This window comes from Mauremys mutica, chromosome 10, assembly GCF_020497125.1.
Source record: "Mauremys mutica isolate MM-2020 ecotype Southern chromosome 10, ASM2049712v1, whole genome shotgun sequence".
NCBI lineage: Eukaryota > Metazoa > Chordata > Testudines > Geoemydidae > Mauremys > Mauremys mutica.
The window spans coordinates 9274546-9294381 of NC_059081.1; the positions used below are offsets into that span (position 1 = coordinate 9274546).

Consider the following 19836-nt stretch of genomic DNA (forward strand, 5'->3'; position numbering starts at 1 on the left):
CTGAATAGGATCGCCTGGGACACAATCTGGAAAGGGGCACAGATCCCCAGGAACTCCAGAAAGGCCACTGGGCAGGCATAGGTCCCCAGAGACCCACTGGCAGCCCCTTGATGATACTCCTGTGACAGGATCCGTGGAAGGATAGGGAGGGGTAGCGAAAGCAGCTCCAAGGATGGGAAATGTGAGACCCAACCTCTGCTTCGGCAGAAGACAACTCTCCTTCTGCAGACCATAGATGGTGCTGGCAATCAGGCCAACCTGGAGAGGCCGGCATTGGAGATTTTCCCTTTGCCAGTGCCGAAGGACAAGCCATCAGGGGTGCATGAGGCTGGTACAGTACTGAGCACTGTAACGATCCTGCTGGGTCTCTGGTGTCTGCAGGCACCGATACTGCTGACTTTCGGGCTGCCAGGGATAGCAGCAGCAACAGGGTCAGGAAGTCCTTGGCAGCTGCAAGCGCCTCCGCCATGGTTGGTACAGAGATAGTGTTGGCACAATGCAGTGCCTCAGATGTGGAAGATGCTCCTTCTGGCTATGGACTCAATGGAACCTCCCACTTTTGGCAGTCAGCTTCATATGCCTCTTCTGAGGCACTGGGGCTGGTGAGCAGTGCCAGGACACAGGCACGGTAGGAGGCACATTCCTTACCCACGCCGAGGCACTCATTGCCGAGTCTGACCAACCTGGCTCAGATGGAAGTCTCAAGGCTGCCTTCATGAGTAGAAACTTTAGCCTGGCTTCGTGGTCTTTCTCCATGCAATGCTCAAAGTCTCTGCAGATTTGGCCACACTCCCTGATATGTACTCCCTGACGCACTTCAAGCAACCTGAACGCAGGTCACTCATGGGCCCGGCCTTATGGCAGGAAATGCAGGGCTTGAAGCCCGGTGCCCGATACATCCCTCAGAACCAGGAACTGATCAAAACCCAGATGGGGTAAAAACCTGGCCAACTAACTAAACACTAAACTATTCACAATAAAATACAAGAAAACACGGTCCACTGAGAGTACTTGCAAAAATAAGGAGCACAGTTGCAGTGACCATCGTGGGTGGTAAGAAGGAACTGACGGGGTACAGGGTTGGCTGGGCCCTTTAATACCAACTCCTGCAGCGCAGCAGCAGCAGAGGGCAGCCGAGCCGCCCTGACAGCTACCGCTGAGGGAAACATTTCCAGCAACCGTGCATGGGATGTAGAATGCGCAGTGCAATCACTGGAAAAAGAATGAGATCCACATCTCAGTTGGGTCAACTAGGTGCTGCTATTAAACACTAATCAGAATCCTCTAGATGTTTTGTGATTACATTTTTTCCCCTCTTCATACGTGTTTCAGGATTGGTTAGATTTCCTGAGAAGTAACGCCCAGGATCATTCTTGATTTCTCTTTAGAAGAATGTTGGGAACCGTTAGGAAAGGGATAGATAATAACACAGAAAATATCTCATTGTCTCTATATAAATCCATGGTACGCCCACATCTTGAATGCTGCGTGCAGATGTGGTCGCCCCATCTCAAAAAAAAGATTTTGGAATTGGAAAAGGTACAGAAAAGGGCAACAAAAATGATTAGGGGGATGAAACGGCTTCCGTATGAGGAGAGATTAAGAAGACTGGGACTTTTCAGCTTGGAAAAGAGACGACTAAGGGGGGATATGATAGAGATCTATAAAATCATGACTGGTATGGAGAAAGTAAATAAGGAAGTGTTATTTACTCCTTCTCCATAACACAAGAACTAGGGGTCACCAAATGAAATTAATACGCATCAGGTTTAAAACAAACAAAGAAAAGGAAGTATTTCTTCACACAGCGCACAGTCAACCTGTGAACTCCTTGCCAGAGGATGTTGTGAAGGCCAAGATCATAACAGGGTTCAAAAAAGAACTAGATACATTCATGGAGGATAGGTCCATCCATGGCTATTAGCCAGGATGGGCAGGGATGGTGTCCCTCGCCTGTGTTTGCCAGAAGTTGGGAATGGGCAACAGGGGATGGATCACTTGATGATTAGCTGTTCTGTTCATTTTCTCTGGGCACCCGGCATCGGAAGGCAGGATACTGGGCTAGATGGACCATTGGTCTGACCCAGTATGGTCGCTCTTATGTTTCTTATGTAAGAGCAGCGGCAACGATGCTTTCCTTGAAGCTTTAATTGTTCCTCCCCAATTCCCCATCACATTTTAAAACACGACTGCACAGTTGTGAAATTTTCGCCCCTTGTTCCTTTCGCTCAAGCCAACATGCAAGTTCCGATTTGCTGAGTATTCCCATCCATGCTCTCCACCAACAGCTATTTTTACCAGATTTTCATTATTTCTTAATTGACCTAAATCCTTTCCCTCCCTTTTCTTGTTAAAGATGGATTTAAAGAGAAGGAGTTCATTATCTCGGCCATTTTTGAGTCATTCATTTCATCCCTCGCCTGGTTAATTACTCATTACTTTCTCTTTAGTGCTGCTTTGTCCCCTGATCTACTTGTAAACAGCCTCGTTCTCACCCTTAATCCTCTCGACCAGCGTTAACTCATTCTGGTTTTTGCTGCCCTTCTTTTCCCTTGCAACCCTCCACCGGCTGCTGTTGCCTCAGCCCTTAGTACCGTCAATCCCCACAGCATGTGCTCTGTATCTTCCCATTGGAATCTAAGTGCTACAGACGGCAGGTCTGATGCAGGCTGGAGTTATTCCCTACGTATCCCTCCTTGTCTGTCTGTCACATCACGCCTGCAGAGCTGATATTGTGCGAGATGTGGCTGCTACGATCGCCATGGAATTGACGTGTGGGGGAAGGAGTCAGAATGACAAGGTTTTTAAAATGTGGGTGTCCTCGTTTTGCCTAGTTATTAAGTTTTCAGAGCCTCCTGAGTGCAGAGTGCCACAACACTGAAATACGAGGTAATGGCCAAGTGCAACTCTAGCACAGAGTGGAACAGCGCTTGCCAGGAGGCTAGGCCAAAATTTGCACTCCCACTACAATGCTCCCTTGTGACTGGAGTGCCCACAAGGCTGAAGCTTTGGGGAGCATAAGCCACTGGGGACACTTGGAGGTTAGCACTGGTCTTGGGGCCTACCTCAACTGCACCCTGGGTCCAACAGCCCAAGGAGTGGTGCCAAACAGAGCATCGGCACCCCCAGAGTATGGCTGAGTGACCCCGAACTAGAGACGCTGTCTGGATGCTGCTCAGGTGCCGTTGTCTTGGGAGCGCATGGGTCCAAGAGTTGGCTCCAATCCACAGGGAGGGACTCGGCCAGGGCTGTCACACCATCCCCAGCAGAATCCGAGAAGCTGTTGGAGTCACCAATAGTTTCTATATCCATGGTAAAGAGGCACCATACAGGAACAAGGAAGAAAGTAAAGCTTCCCAAATGGGAGCGCCATGTGCTGGACACAGTTAGGAACTAGTAGAAAAGGAGGGGGTTAGTGGAAGCTAGAACTTACCCTTAATTACTGTGGTACTCTGGATAAGACGTGGATAACCTCAGTTCTGGCGCAGAGAGATTCCATCTGAGAGAAGATGGGAAGGGAAATCCAAACAGTTGACCTAACCTCTTGCTTAACCACAATCCGTTTTCCCTGCATTTTGTGAATTGACTGGCGCTCTCTCCGGGTGCCCAGGAGGCTGAATAAAACACAAAGAGTCTTCTAAGTGCACATATTAGCTGAAATCTGCATCTCCAGCTTGCACTGCCTTGTGCTTAATTTGTAACGCCTCAAACTTCAGAGCTTTATGGAAACCCTCTAGGATTAAAGACCAGTTTGACCCAGGAGCTGAGAATTTGCAAAGACATGGGTCAGACAGAATCAATGGAACGCTACCCGCCCTGTGCTTATAAAACTGGCTGTTGGCACAGCTAGAGAAAAACCAGCCTTGGAAATGCCTTGGGAAACAGATTTGAGCCACATTATAGAGGGCAGCCACAAGGTGCAATGCGCCCACATACTATTCCAATGAGCAGCATATCCGATGCGAGGACTCAGCCCTGCAAGATGCTGAGCTCCCTCCACCGCACCGCAGCACCTCCCAAGAGACGGTCAGCAGGAAGAAGGGGGCACAGACTGGTTCATGTATTGGTACTGGCACTCTCAGCAGAGAGACGGGTTAAATGGATCTGAACACCCCACTCGTTTCCGGAGATAGTCTATCTAGGCAAAGGAAAATTAGCAAAGGTTCTGGGTGGAACCCTGCTGGTCCCTTTGGCTGTGCCATACCTGTTCTCTGGCAGGGAGATTTCAGTCACCAGGACTTTCAAGCCAACACTTGAGCAACAAGCAATAAGAATTCTCTTCAAAGCCAGGAGAGATTAGAAAGAAAAGCACTGTTACACAAGGCAAGGCCAGCATTCTACAAATTAATACATTCTACAGCTCCTTTCATTCAAGGATTTCAAAGCACCAGTAAAACACTAATTACACCTCACAACCCCTCTGTGAGGCATGGAAAGGGGTATACAGAGGGGTCACAACACCCCTAAGAAGCAGGGAAAGGGGTATATAGAGGTCAATTTCCTCACCACTGGAGTGGGACGTGTCAGGTATTAGACTGAAAGCTCTTCAGGGTAGGGACTGTCTGCAAAGTTGGGTTTGTACTGTCCCCAGAACAATGGGGCCCAATATTTTGTTAGTCCTTAGGCACAACTGTAACATCAGGGGTCCCTGCACCTCACTGCATGGAGGCTGGATGGTGTCTTTGTGTAAAGGACCCAGAGAAACGCAAAAAGTGAGAACAGTCCACTGCTGGACAGCAACCACCTCTTTCAATCTTTGTTATGGCACTACATGGATGCATCAGAAATAAATTACTAGACGAGGTGAAATCTACCCCATGCAAGGCAGTAGGCGGCCTGTGCAACGCTGAAGTCCCATTTAAGTGACACATATGCCTTGTGCTGACTTTCTTCCAATCCGGAGAGAATAAATGTTTTGGGGAACTCAGCATCTTACTGCTGCCTTCATTGAAAATGTCTGATGTGATTCCCCCCGCACCCTTTCTTCAACTTCTTTACTTATTCCTTTTTATTTATTTGTGGGACATTCCTTATTTCAGATCAAAACCCTCTTCCCATGCAGGAAATAGGAACCTATAACACTACTCAAATCCACTGTTAGCCAATATATGATGTTTGAGCTTGTTAAAGAACATCGTCAAGATAAAAATTATACATTAAAGCGATTTTGTTTATTCATGTTATTACTAACACTTGATATTATTAGGAATGGAAAGAATTTCAAACTGTGATTTCCTTTGCTCCGCTTATACTGTCTGTTCTCTTATTGTTTGAAATTAACTCAGCTTAGAAAATGAAAACTAGACCAGTCAGTTTCACTTCCTTGTTCTCTGTCAGTAGAGCCACATGAGACGGTATTCTCCTTAATGCCCTCTAAAAAAGTTCTTTCTGCAGAAATATTTCTAGTGCCATGATATTTTGCAAAAACCTTTCCGCATTGTTACTAAGTCCTGTGATTTTATTGAAAATTGTGCAATATTTGGCATTTTTCTTGAAGACCTAACTCCTGGAGTCAGGTGATTACTTGAGAATTTCAGCTTTCATTTTAAACAGAAAAAAAAGTTTCTAGCTCTCCTGGCTGTGAAGAAAAGCTGGAAAATCGGACCCCTAAAGGCTCAAAAACCAGAAGGTAAATTAAAAGAACCCAATGTTTATTATTCTCATTAGATCTTTGTGTGATTTTTAAGCCAACCTCTTGATTTTGGGGTGGGTCTGACAAGTTTTTTGAATGTTTGAGGTCGGCAATACTGCTTTCTAAATGCCTCAACTAAATTTGTGCTTGAATTAATTCAGTTCCTTCCAGAGCCTCTTATAAAAGCTCTAATAACTATAGGGCTAAATGATAAATAGGACTATGCATCCACACAAGGGAGTAAACCCTCCCTCCCCCCGACCTGTACGCACAGTACCCAGCTTTTGGGGCTAGGCATGTAGGAGTAAGCAGGGCTATTTGCCTACTTACTACTTCCCAGAGCAGTGGATGGGAAGTGGCAGGAAATGGGACAGGCCTCGCCCTAGTCATTGGCTGCAGTAGCTGAGCCCGGGGCAGAAGGCAGAGGGGTTAGCGATTTACTCCTGGTACTGACTGGCAGTAAGTTACTATCCTCCCACCCCCCAACCTGGGAGCAAAGAGAAAACAAGTGTCTCTAAGTCACGGCCCTTGCAGGGCTGCTCCTGTGGGGTGCAGCTTAAAGCCCACTCCCAGCTTAGGGTCTAAAGTTAGACTCCAGGCCCTAATTCCGAACAGCACTTAAGCAGGTGCCTAACTTGAAGCTTGTGTGTATGTGCATCCCAAAGTTTCTCCTGTACGGGGAACGTGGGGCTGCTCCAAGGCCACTGGGCTGACCTAGGCTCAGGTTTAAGGACATCTGCAAGAGGGACTTGAAAACTTTCACCATGACTACCACAAGCTGGCAAGATATAGCTAGCAACAGGCTGCACTGCAGCAGGGAGTCAGCGAGGCTGAAGAGAGGGGGTAAAGAAAGCTGAGAGGAAAGTACAGCAGCCACAGAGCGCCAGCAGTGCACTGGCTTCATCTTCTGGCCCTCACCTTAAGCCTCCATTAGCTGTGACAAGGACTCGAGAATTGGACTTTTTAGTCACTCACGATGCTACAACACGGCTCCTGAGTGCTTCAGCACTTATACCTTCGTCCTTCGAATGGACGGTTGCCAAGCAACATCCCACAATCCTCCAGAATTGAGTCCAAGCTCTGCAATTGTAAGATCTATGGGGCAGAGGCTCTGTCTTAGTATTTGTCTGTAAAATGCCTACCATGGCGGTGTTGCTATATCAATAATATCAACATTTGCTGTTACCAAATGAAAGGTGAAAGCTTTCGGTCTATCCATGTGAATGAACAGATATGAGCTGTAGGTATCAAACAGTAACTTAAAGATGGCTCAGCAGGAAATTAAACTTAAGTTTCATTTATTCTAGGGCAAACGCAAAAGGTTTTATTTTATTTTTTTTTAGCAAATTCTATCACATAAATGTTAACAAAAAAACATCTGTACATTTGCCATGATACACTCAAAAGTTAAACAAATAAGATATAAATACAGATATGGATGTAACATGACAAAAGCCAAAAAAAGAAGGAAAAAAAGAAAAAAAACCCAAAACATGCGCATGAACACTGTGCCAACAAAATCATTTCTTATGGCTGACATTTTTCAGAGCAGTTTTTACTTCCCATTTAAAACATTATTGTTAGCAAAGTCCTGCTGTATTCTACAAAGTTTTATTTTCTGTCCCTTAATATGTCATATTATGCTTGATAAATAAAGGGATGAGGCGGGGGAAAAGATTTAGATGACAAAGATGCGAGTTACGTTACTTATACGGGTTATTGGTAAGCTAGTAATAAGCAATAGAAAAGAAGTCTTGTCTTGTATTGTAATCCAGGCAAGCACACATAGTGTACCTTAAGAAAGCCACATGCCTCAATAATTCTGCACTACATGAGAGAACTACAGTACTTAAATCTGTGAGGGGGATGTATCAATTGATTTGCTCATGCCCATGGAGCACTGGTACAGCCAATGACAGAAGGGCCATCCTTGTCTGAGATTTAAGCAACCCCACAGCCAAAGGGTGCTGGTATTTTCACAGTTCCTCACAGTCAGACTTTATAAGCATGGTGGGCAAATCAAAGAAACGTTTTTCTTGTAAGATACCAAAAACTGAAGCCCTGTATAATGGGCAGCAAGAAAAAGGCAGCTGTTGTAGGTGGCTACTGCTGGGAAAACATTAACACCTGCCTCACTGATGTCTCACCAACATGCAGATCCTTCTCTGCAAATGTCCCCGGACACTGTCAGATTTGTAGCCAGAGAGACCTTTATGCTTGCGAAAGAAAATCTGATTGAACAGCTTTCAGAATGCAGAACACTGGAGATCATACAAGTGACATTCAGAGCTAGCCCTTTGAGCACTTCAAAGGAAAATCCGGTCATGTTCAAAACTCTAAACCAACCTTACTATGTACATTATACGCAAATGACTTTATAAATAATCGAAGCAGAATGCCTCCTACTGTATACAGGTGTAACAGACATCTAGAGTACTCAAAGGCTGAACTGTCCTTGATTGACTCGTGTAATGAAACAAAGTATCACATTAATGAGCATCTGTCGATAAACAAAACAGTATCTGATTAAGAAAGTAAGGCCTGGTTCTGTGATTTGCAGCCCCAATTATGCTAATAACATCTGGAAATACAAGCTCATCACTGAAGTCTCAAAGCAGCAGCAGCAACATATTTCACATGTATTTCTAAGAGACGAGTTGTTAATTCGTACTGTAGTGTCAGCATATGCGGTAGGTCAGTTCATGGACGTTACAGTGCATTCACTCAGTGCATACTAACAGTATTTTATAAAATATATAAAATCATTTCATAAGGAATTCAATTCCCATAGATCCGCTACAGTGTGCCATTCAAACAAACAAACAGCAAACCGGGATGGAACAAGATGGGTCAGACAGCTGGAAGGACTAAGCACACAACACAGTCACTTACGCAGACTTTGCATTCTACTTCCGGGGTTTGGACCCCCAGAAGATGCTGAACTGAGATGGGAAAAGAGACTTAAAATACTGACTGTTAGGAAAGCAGTTTAAAAATAAAACACCCTAAAAAGTCAAACGGGACAGCTGATTGCTGCCAACATATTGATTGAATATTTCCTCAAAAGGGAAAATTAATTCACGTTAAACTAAAATCATTCAAATCATCCACAACAAGATTTAAAAAATGAAGAAGAAAACCTCTAGCGTCTCGACAAGGGGTGAAAGTGAATGGTCCCCGCGAAGGGAGACTGGATTTTATTGGCTAGCGCAGGTTATAACAGCCTCCCTCCAATGAAGGCATTTTTGAGTCTGCGGTGAGTCTTTGGGGAAACACCACAATACAGGCTAGTAAAGATCTCTCTTATGATGGTGTTATATGCAGGAAGAGCAGCAGACAAATGGCCTGATCCTGCAGCCAGCATAAGATCGGGCCCATCCTGAAAAAAACAAGAGCCGGATCGTCCCTTCCACTTTGTCACACAAGGGATGAAAGAGGCTGAGAAACTTGCTGCTTTGGGGCCCGATTCTGCTGGGTCCCGAGACAGCCTCAACTATTATTGATTTCAATGGGAGAGGAAGGCCACTCAGCACCTCTCAGGATCAGGTCTTTCAACATACTGATGGGGGGGGGGGTTGAGTCGACATGGCATCAGCCTTCCCTGGGTGGGACACCAGGCCGCTCTGCAGGGGATGCGCAGAGCCCGGGGGGGCCCCTCTGCTGGTATATTTCACTGGGGCTGGGTTGGTTCTAAGTTTTCCCCGTGCTGATCAGTCCATTAAAGAATTCCGCCAGCCTTGCCTATTACAGGGGCCCGATCCTGCATGGGCTGAGCGACCCCATCTCCACTGAAGCCAATGGCAGCTGAGGGCACTCAACACCTGTCCAGAGGTGCTAAGTGCCTTGCAGGATTGTACTCTAGTTCTGTCGGCAAGGGAGAGGTTAAAATGCTGGTTAACTACACTGCAGGCTTTTTGGGCACAAGGTTATGTGCGGGTGTGCAGGAGAGGTGGGGCATTGTCTTATTAAACAATAGGGTCAAGCCCCATAGCTGTAAATTTAAATGTACAGGAATATTTTGTACGGTTTAAGAGTTCCCCTTTACATTTCCTGATGACAAACCCACTATCCTGCCTTTAAAAATAACCCCCAGGGTCTTCTGAGCAACGGAAGAAGGTGGAAGGCAGGGCTGATGTTAACCCTGTTCATTACAGTCGGGAGATCCAGGCTGCTCTTGTTAGACGATACTGGCGGGTGGGGAAAAGCTGCAGAGAAATTCTTAGCTCATATGGAAATCTGGAGCTTTATCTATAAAACTTGGATTTTTTTTATTACTCAATAAAGGTACCGATCTGTCTTAAAGCGTTAAAAGCCAGGAGCATGGCAATATTTGCAAAGATTTCATCATCAAGATCTTGCAGTTTAGGCAAGTTTCAGATCAGAGTTATAGAACGAGGACACACCACTGCACTTGTGAGGTGAGGGGTCTAGCCAAAATGGGTTACACCCAGAAGGAAAAATTGCTTACACAGCAGGAAATTAACACGTTAAAAAACAAAACTGTGTGTCAAATTAACTAAAAAAAGGACTCACTTCGCTTTTAAGCATGAACATGTTATTGGACTCAGTTCTGAAACACTGCAACCTAAACATATGGTAAAGATTTCAGCTGGCTATACCAATATGTTTAAGTATGGCTTTCTGCTGTTGTTTTTTCTTAAATGAGGACTGAAACACAGGCCTTGCTTCCTTTACATTCAGTACCAATAAGAGTCTACATAAAAGCTTTAAAGGACTAAAATACTGATTGCAATAAATATCTGCGTGGCCTCCTTTAGTTGATGGGACGTGCCAATGAAGAAAGGGTAGCAGAAAGGTCTCTGAGAGGCACCGCTGATTGCTTCTAAGTCTACACACATGTCCAGATATCTCCATTAACTGTGCGTTGAAACATCTGAAGATGAGCTGCTGTTACTATTGGTGGTCTGGGCCCTCTTTATGTACAAGTTTAGTAGCTTCATCTGGAAGATAAAAGAAGTTAGAAGAAGATCAAATAATCCAGAAAAGAAAGACAGCAAAAGTTCACTGGAAATATTAGGGCAAAACCCTTAAATGTGGATCCTGCAGTGAGAGCTCTGTGTGGGGCAGGGATCAAAGTCTAAATCAGGTGATAACATGAAAACAGATAGTTACTAAAATAAAATAAAAAATTGGTAGCAGGAAAAAATCTGGGGAGAAATCCAGCCTACATTGCAGCGAATGGCAAAACTCCCACTTCAGTGAGGCCTGAATTTTTACATTCATTGTTGGCATTTTTCAGGGCATGGCCCTGATCCTGCAATCTGATCTGTGTGGGTAGGAGTCCTGTCTGTCGCTCTGTAGAGGTGCAGGGATCCACCCGCACAGAACAGACTGCAGGGCCGTGGCCTACATATTATGAAATGTTCTGGATACCACACAGTCAGTGAAGACACAAGTCAGCAGGGGCATGTGGTGTTGCCAATTGGTTCTTGTATGCAGGACAGCGTTGGACTGAGGGCTTGTCTTCACTGCACTGTTAGCTCGAGCTATCATGGGTGTTGCCCCTAACCTGACTCCTGTGCATACACAAACATGGACTGAAGCTTGAGTGTTGCAATGCTCAAGCCAGTAAGGCAGTGGGGTCTCAGCTACTCCGTGCTGCTAATGCAAACACTCTGGGCTGCTCAGGTGTTGTTTTGCAGTGTGGCTGCTCTAAATCAAGCCAGGCTAAACTAGAGAGGGGTGAACTCAAGAGAACTAAGCCTGCAATGAAGACAAGCCTTCAGTTGCTGAGAGCACACACCGTTCAGTTACCTAGTAGAAAATATTCAAGAGGCTGTAACATTGTACCTTGCTTCCTGTGAGCTGTGCGAGGTGAGGTTTCAGTTCTTCTCCAATTACTGAATAAATTGCCACTAGGCAAAACACGCTGGCTTTGCGAACGCTGCTCTCTGTATTATCATACCCCTAGACCAGGAGAAGCAAAAAGGTTGCACAAATCAAAGGTCACTTTCCAAGATCTTTTCCAATCAGTTTACTAATGGGCTGGTAACGTGTGGCCATAGGGCCTGATCCAAAATCAACAGAAAGACCCTCACTAAGTGTAATGGGCTCTAGATTAGGCTTGTGAGGAATTGTACTTTCAGTGGTGTATTTTGCTGGATCTGAGTTCTTTCTACTGCTGTCATCCGTGATGAAGTTTCATAGTGAGTTCTGGATCCATAAAAGGATTAAAGTAACACTGAGGGCTCAGTTCCGTCCTCACAAATATAGAAGAAACTCCCATTGATGCCCGCTGGGTTGTAAGTAGGTAACAGAAGGAAGAATTTGGCTAATACAGAGCCCAAGTCTTTCCATTGATTTCAATGGGCTTTGGATCAGACCTTAAAAGCTTGATGGGAACGTAATAAAGTCCCTGACAGGCATGAGTTTGGCATGCTTGGACCCAAAGGCTGTTTTGTGAAGTGCATTAGGATCCTCAAATGGAAGCTGTTTGTAGCACTCAAACCACCATGGCATGAAGGTGCTATAAAGTGCAAATTATTAATACTGTGTACTACTATCATGTCTTTTTAAGACAGACAAGGTGGGTGAGATGTTGGTGAAAGAGACAACAGAAGATGGTACAATAAAAGATATTCTCTCATCCACCTTGTCTCTATTATAGCCTGGGACCAATACGGCTACGACACTACAAACAATGGAAGAGAGTTATCAGGCAGGAACTACTTTGAGAAAGTACAGCATGTGCTCCTTGGGGCCAGTGGGCCACATCTCCAAAAACGGAAGAGACCTCAGACTATCCGTCAAGCCATTGCAGCTCTATGGCTCATGCTGCTAGTTCTGCACTCAAGTGATCATCGATTAATGAACAGCAATGAGTAACACAAACACAGCTACTTTGGTGGGCTGCATGCTACACCTGGCAGGTCGTTTCGCAGCGTTCACCAAGGCAGGGCTGGTATTTTTACTGAGGGGCCAGCACAGCTTTTTTAGGGGAGGAAGGAAGCTAAATATTGTTATACATTTGTAAATAACCCCCCCACTCCCGATTGTACTGAAGAGCATAATAGTTTGTACTTCTAGAGCAGATAGGTACTGATCTGGGGCTCAGGGATAGCTCAGTGGTTTGAGCATTGGCCTGCTAAGCCCAGGGGTGTGAGTTCAATCCTTGAGGGGGCTACTTGGGGATCTGGGGCAGAAATTGGTCCTGCTAGTGAAGGCAGGGGGCTGGACTCAATGACCTTTCAAGGTCCCTTTCAGTTCTAGGAGATTGGTATATCTCCACTTATTACCTTAGGACAGCAGGCTTCTAGTCCCAGCCCTGCTGTGTGAGCAAGGGCAAGTCACTTCCCCTCTCACCATTTTACTGTCTTGTCCATTCCGCTCTAGAGGGCAGGAGCGGTCTCTCACTATGTGAGTTTATAGCGCCTAACACAATGGGCCCCAGAAGTGGTCAGCGAATACAATATAAACGTTAAAATATGTAATTTATTAATATTAAAATGTGTCATATTAATAATGATAATAAAGGTATTCTTATTACTTGAGATGCCATTACAAACTGGACATTTACCATCCACAGGATGTAGTTAAATGTACGGGTATTTCCCATTCTGAGGACACATACTGCCACTGTATCACTGTCCACACACAGTTTTTATACCAGTTTAACAATTCTGGACGGGGTGTTGTTTTTCTACTGCCATAGTTACATTGCTCCAACCCCTAGCGTGGACTCAGTTATTCCAGTATAAAGGTGCTTATACTGGTATCGCTTTTCCCCCTTCCCGATAGCAAAAGCTGTACCACCATAATGACTTGTCTACATGGGGACACCCAGAAAAGTGAAGGCAAATGCAGTGAAGATGTGGAAGTTAATGCGTAAAAGTTAAAGCATGTTAAACCCAGTTTGGATGCTCTCACTCAGGAATAAAATGGTTTTAGTTTGCCTCAGGAGGATTAAATTACAGCAAACTACAGCCACTTTAGTCCTGACTGACAGCATGGGGGGTTGCTTAACATGCTTTCACTTAGATGCACATTAACTTTACACCTTTGCTTGAGTCACTTGAACTTTCCAGGGGCCTCGGGTATGTCTACACTGCAACAGGAGGTGCAATTGCAGCTCGGGTAGGCATGTCTGTGCTAGCTTTGACCTAGCTAGCATGGCTGAAAAGAGCAGCGAAGGAGCAGCCGCATGGACAAGCCCACTTGGAGCCCTGGGTACGGACTTGAATTCCTAGCCTGTGCTAGGGTCTGGGCCACTGTTTCGCTACTGTTATTTTTAGCTGTGCTAGCTAGATTAAAGCTGGTACGGGTATGTCCATCCAAGCTGCAATCACATCTCCCATTGCAGTGCACACATACTCAAAAGGAATCTTTTTACCAGTATAACCACATCTATATTAGTGGGGTTGTACTGCTTTAACTATACCGGGATAGCAGTACAAGTACTACTGGGATAGCAGTACAATTTTTATGTGCAGACGAGGCCTTTGGCAACTTTCATTAATCCAAAATTCCTTGTTGGCGTTGAATGAAAATTATCCAGAACATCATACACCAGACACATGGATAAAAAGTTGAACTTTGTAGCCAGACACAAAAGGCAGGATTTTAAAGGTAATTACGACTGTGTACGATTTCATTTTGTGATATTCTGAAAGGTCTGAAATAATTTCTCCTGTGAAATAATCTTGACTGATTTTGATCATTAATCATAAATTACAGGGTCTTTTCGCCACCTCAATGATAGTAGAAGGAATGGACAAAAATAACATGGGTAAGTAAAATGTAAGTATGTATTTGATTGCCCAGCAGACAAAAGGCCTAACTTATCTCTAGTGCAAGCCCACTGAAGCTAGGTGAGATACACCAGGGATGAATCTGTTCCAGGGTGGAGTTACGCTTAGTTTTTAGTGTTTGCAATGTGGTTCTTTGCAATGAAAGGGAGAAACAAATAAAACGTGGCCAAAGACTAGCATGTAAACTGGAGTTGGCCGGTCACCAAATGTGAGGGCTCATTCTGCAATATGCAGCCCTTGCTCCAGCATAACTCTCATTACCTCAGTGGGAGTTCTGCCTGAGTAAAGACTGTGGGGATTGGATCTCAACTTGTTCCAAAGGGATGTTTAAAGCACCCTGTATCCCAGATGATCTTGTTGAATAGGAAATATAATACCCAGCTGGTCTAGCAGTCAGATAGAAAAAGGCGGAAAATATTGACAACCAGACTAAAAAAAGTCATAGCTAACTGAACACAGCCCAAACGAATGACAAATCAGATTTCCCAAGATAACATTACCAGAATTGAATCTTCTATCCCCATACCTCCCATACACTGACCTTTATGTTTATTCCTTTAATTTTATTTGAATTTTTATTCCATAAAGTAAGTGACGATAACAAAACTGCAGCACTCTGTGGCACTGGAGAGAAGATCAGGAATCGTACTGAGACAAGTGACAGTAGTTGCTCGTTGTGCACCCCCAGCCCAAGGCTGACCCCAGCCTGAAATACTGTTTTAGGCTGTGTTTTCAGACAGAAGAATCCTTTAGTTGTGTCTGAGAAATGCTCAGGGTGTCTCTGTTTCTGCTTTGTCAGTTCTCCATTCCTTCTGGTCATTTGAAATCCTCCTTCCCCATGCCATTTCTTTTCTAATTTCAATGTTGTAGCTGTATTTAAGCCTGTGAATTGTTTTTCAGATAACGTGCATGAAAGAAGCTCTGTACAATTAAGTTGTACTGATGAATGACATGAGACAAGGGCCTATTCCAGGTAACGGCTAGGAGACCTTTTGAAATGTAATTGTGATGTCAGAAGGCTTCACCTCATAAGACTGTGAGAAAACTGACAAGACGATTGATTAGAGGAGGAGCACAGACTCTACCTCAGAAAAAATGTTTGGGTTCTGTACACATTACTGTCTTGGCTTTGCAACATTAGTGCAGGGTGAATCAGTCACTGAAAGCCAGGAGGGAGTTCACCGACTCTATGACTGAAATTTACTAGAAAAACAAAAGCCACAAAGTATCTCAGAGGACAGGACTCCAGAGAGTGGCAGGGCTGTGCAGTGTCGTTTTCACAACATGCTCTGACATCAGGAATAACCTTAGTTGCACTTAAGTATTTATGCTACGTGTTCCAACAGCGCTTCTGTTCAAAGAGAACAAAAGGAGGAGAACCTTGCTACCGTAACTTACCTTTGTCCTGTGAAGTCACGGTTCCTTACGCTATTCACAGTGAGAGCAGGTCTCCACTAGACACTGTTTCCAACGTAGCAATGTCAGTGAGGAGGGTGGTTTTTTTGGTAACATTTCTCTTCTGGCAAAAGCCCCAGTGTAGATACGGTTCCACTGGCACAAAAGTGCTTTGGCCAGATGATCTTAATTTCATGCAGGAAGTTGGTAGAAGCTATAATGGCAAAAGCACTTTTTTTTTTGCCAGTATAAGCTGTGTCAGCACTAGGGAGGTTTGCCATTAGAGCTATGCTGGTATATCTGGTCCAGCTAACCTTTTCTGGCCTTGGTGTCAGACTCTGGCTGGCCTGGCAGGGGTGCACAAAGTGGGGGAGAAAGGAAGCGAAAAGAGCCTTCTCCTCCCTAATGCCCCACACAGGGGTCAGCTGCAAGGTGGCTGCGGAGTGACCACTGTCCCGTAGTGAAGAGCTGGCAGTGCCAGCAGAAACGCATGCTGCTTCCATTTACACAGAGCTGCCACTGGCACGTGTGCTCCCTCGGAGACCCAGGAATTCTGACTAAGTCAGCTGGAATTCTGCCTGAGAAACTCCTCCTGTAACACATAGGAGTGTGCCTGCAGGCCATAGCCTGACCCTGGCCTTGTACAACAAGATCCTTATCCAGCAACTTGAAAAGGAAACAGATCCCATGAATGTACCTTCAAATTAATTCGGCTTTTTAGGATGTAGGGGATCACGGTCATTGCAGCTGAGCTATTCACACACATTTCACTGTGGTACACGGATTACTAGCATACTTGACATTGTTATCTTTAAAGCACTGCGCCAACATTATCCGGCTGAATGATTGCAACAATGACTTTCTGTTCATATAAGCATCTTCCATCCAGAAGGATCCCGAAGTGGTTTGACAAATACGAGAAAAGGATCTGCATGATCAACATAGATTTCTAAGGTGGTATGGTCACTGTCAACACTAAGAGTTAAAAAATCACAAATTAGTCTCCAAAAAAACATGAGACTGGCTTAAAAACGATGAGATTACAAAAAATAATAAATGTTGGGTTCTTTTTATTTGCCTTACAGTTGTTACGCCTTTTGGGTACATTCAGGTCACTTTTCAAGCTTCTCCACAACAAGCGCTAGAAACATTTTTTAAAATGAAAACTAAGATTCTCCTGTGCTCACCTGACTCCAGGAGGTGGGGCTTTAAGAAAAACAGCAACTATTGCAAGAGTTGCCAACACTGCTGTGGCTGAGGCAATAGTAGGGATGGTATCAGAAGGATAGCATAGGGTAAAGCTCTGACATCACTCTAATCCTCTTGAGGTTGAAGAGGAATTAAATGTTATTTTCAGTTTCTTGAGACATTTCTTATGCTTATTCTCTGTATGAAGGTTTCCTCATCCAAGTTCACCTATGACATAGTGGGGCCTTACAGGCCCAACCTCCCACAAGAATGTATTTCTTTCCATAGTCAACCTTGTGACTCTCTCAGATGTCATCCTCTCTTACTCTCTCCCTGGATTGCTATCTTTCTCCTTTATAGCATAACCCCAGTGCCCGGCACTGCTGCCTGCCCAGTGTGTGGGCAGAGAAATGGATTACCATTCCCACGCAGTCACCAATGAAAGTGAAAACCACACTTATTGTAATGTCAATGCCCTGCCTTAGTGTTGGCAAAAAACACCTCTGCCCCACCCAGCTCCTATATGGTTATGATAGGTGTCCAAATATGAATTCGTCGTAAAGTTCAGGGTGCTGGGAAGTGAGGAGGGCTTCATAGCCTATTTGGAGTCTGACACAGGTTTACAGCTGAGTCCTGAGTGATTCAGCAGAATAACAGAAGAACCTGATGTACAGAGCCTGTACAACACAGGAGCTAAATCCTGTCCTGGCTTAGGCATGGGCCTTGGCTGCCATTAACTTCATTGGGAGCCATGCACATGTTTCCAAGGATAGAATTTGAACTCAAGAATTGGATTTTCCCCTTCCTTAGACTAAAGTGTGAAGACAGTGATAAAGACTAAAAAGAGAACTACAAATCTGCTTTAAATTTAAATCCAAATGCACCAGATTCTGGGTTCAGAAGCGCCCATATATTCTGTTAACCAGACATTAGAAAGAACGAAATGATACTTTGCTCTCAGTGTCTGTACAGTGCTAGCATGACAGGGCCTTATTCTCGGTCGGTCATTCGCCACAACCAAAATAAACATGATGATGATGATGAATACTAATAGATAACACCTTTCACGTGAGGTTGTGTACCTGTAACAATCCAGGGATGATATCAGGAAGGAGCTGATGTAAAGATTCTTTTGAAATCCTTTCAATGACTTTTGTCTGCATTTTGATGGCAGCTAGATTAATCGGGTAGTCAGCAGTTTGAATGATGGGGCAGAGCACTTTGATGCACTGCTCAGGGTGTATGGAACTGGCCAGGGTGGAAGCAGCTTCCTCAGCAGCTCTGACAACCTGGAATAAAAAACAAAACCAAACCAAACATTAATGGGCTCTCACTTCATAAGCAAAATAATCCTCCACACGCCAGCGAACACATGGAAACTTCCACTGGTGCTGTTCTATAATAGACCCCTTACAAGTACAAAAGGCATTCTTGAGGAGTGGGGGGTTCAGAGAATTGGCAACATTTGCTTCCAGCTACAAATCTATTGCAAGCAGGCCAGTAAGTGACAAAAAATCACTACCACTAGTTCACAGATTAACAGATTTTTAAGGTCAGAGGATCATCTATTATAGCTTCCTGTATAACACAGATCACAGAAGTGCACCAGATGACTCTGGTATTGAGCCCAATAACTTGTTTGACCAAAGCACATCTTTAGAAAGCCTCTGGTCTTGATCTGAATATATCAAGAGATGGAAAATCCACCATTTCCCTTGGTAGTTTGTTCCAGTGGTTAGTCACCCTCACTGTTACTGAGGGCTGCTTGGATGCCTCACTTAAATATGCATAGCATCAATCCACTCTTTGTGGGGCACATCAGTTTCCCCAAAACTGCATCACTGTTAGCAGTCTCCACAAGGAAGTCACGGATGGACCAATCTCAGATACGGAACTACTCATCCTTTGGTGTTGTCAGGGTACAGGCACCTTTGTGAGGCACCATGGAAGAAGCCTGCACTGCTGCTGATTGCATGCTGTTTTCTATGGCTGAGGAGTTGTCAATCTAGGACCTTTCATAACATAACTTGTAAATGTTTTAGAAAAAGAGGGGCAATCGGCCAACTTGTTAGAATTCTATAGGGATCAATTCGCATTCAGAAGGTCTGTGAATGAATTCCCAATGTCTGCTCTGATGGTGCAGCAATATACAATTATTTGTAAATTCCTCTACTGTTCCACACAATAGGCATGTGAAGCCAGGATTTCTTAGTGTTAATTAGTGTGTATGTGTGTGTGGCATTATACGTTGCTCTTGAGGGTGGGGGAGAAATATCAGTATTTACCAATGAGAAAAGCTAAGACTTTGGTGCAAAGGAATAAAACTGCTTGTGCTGATGAAATAAGAAGCTCTCAAGAGATCTCTATTTGGAGAGCTTTTCTTTAAAAGCAATTCACTTCCTGGCACTGGTGCTTTTGATGGCTCCTTCCCCGGCATGGAAATGCAACTAGGATTAAGAGGAGGCATGGATGTCTAGTCATGAATTTAACAACATTTGTGGGTGAGTCACACGTATCTGGACACAGGCCGTTCAGGATTATGCTTTGTGACAACTCTGAACGCTTCATTTGTAAATGTTATCACAGACACGATGAGTAAGAAAAAACTGGACAAACAGATCACAATGTACTACGGAATTTTATCTTCTTGGTGTCTTGCCTGATAAGAAAGTGACGCTATTTTAATACACACTCGGAGACAGATTCTGATTTCAGTTACCTCAATATAAATCTGGAATAATTCCCCAAAAATTACACTGACTTGGGCCTTAGACCTGCATTATTTGCACATGGAAGGTTTACATTCATATAATGCTGCAGGATTGGGGCCCATTTTTTTAGTCAGAAAGGTAT

The 19836-nt window shown here is 44.4% G+C and overlaps 1 protein-coding gene and 1 long non-coding RNA gene across 15 annotated transcripts in view; one reads left to right on the forward strand and one right to left on the reverse strand.

Annotated features, from left to right (window-relative positions):
• The window catches only part of LOC123378222, a 41470-nt gene that overhangs the window by 16720 nt on the left and 4914 nt on the right, over positions 1-19836 (forward strand). For both annotated transcript variants that reach the window (XR_006582515.1, XR_006582516.1), the window contains 2 exons: positions 14327-14378; positions 15301-15373. This is a non-coding gene — a long non-coding RNA (uncharacterized LOC123378222). The remainder of the gene's footprint in view (positions 1-14326; positions 14379-15300; positions 15374-19836) is intronic.
• The window catches only part of CLASP1 (cytoplasmic linker associated protein 1), a 267069-nt gene continuing 254160 nt past the window's right edge, over positions 6928-19836 (reverse strand). For all 13 annotated transcript variants that reach the window (XM_045031770.1, XM_045031772.1, XM_045031768.1 and 10 more), the window contains 3 exons: positions 18066-18272; positions 11444-11560; positions 6928-10593 (listed from right to left, as the gene is read on the reverse strand). In XM_045031770.1, coding sequence (XP_044887705.1) covers positions 10507-10593; positions 11444-11560; positions 18066-18272 — 411 coding nt within the window. In that variant the 3' untranslated portion in view covers positions 6928-10506. The remainder of the gene's footprint in view (positions 10594-11443; positions 11561-18065; positions 18273-19836) is intronic.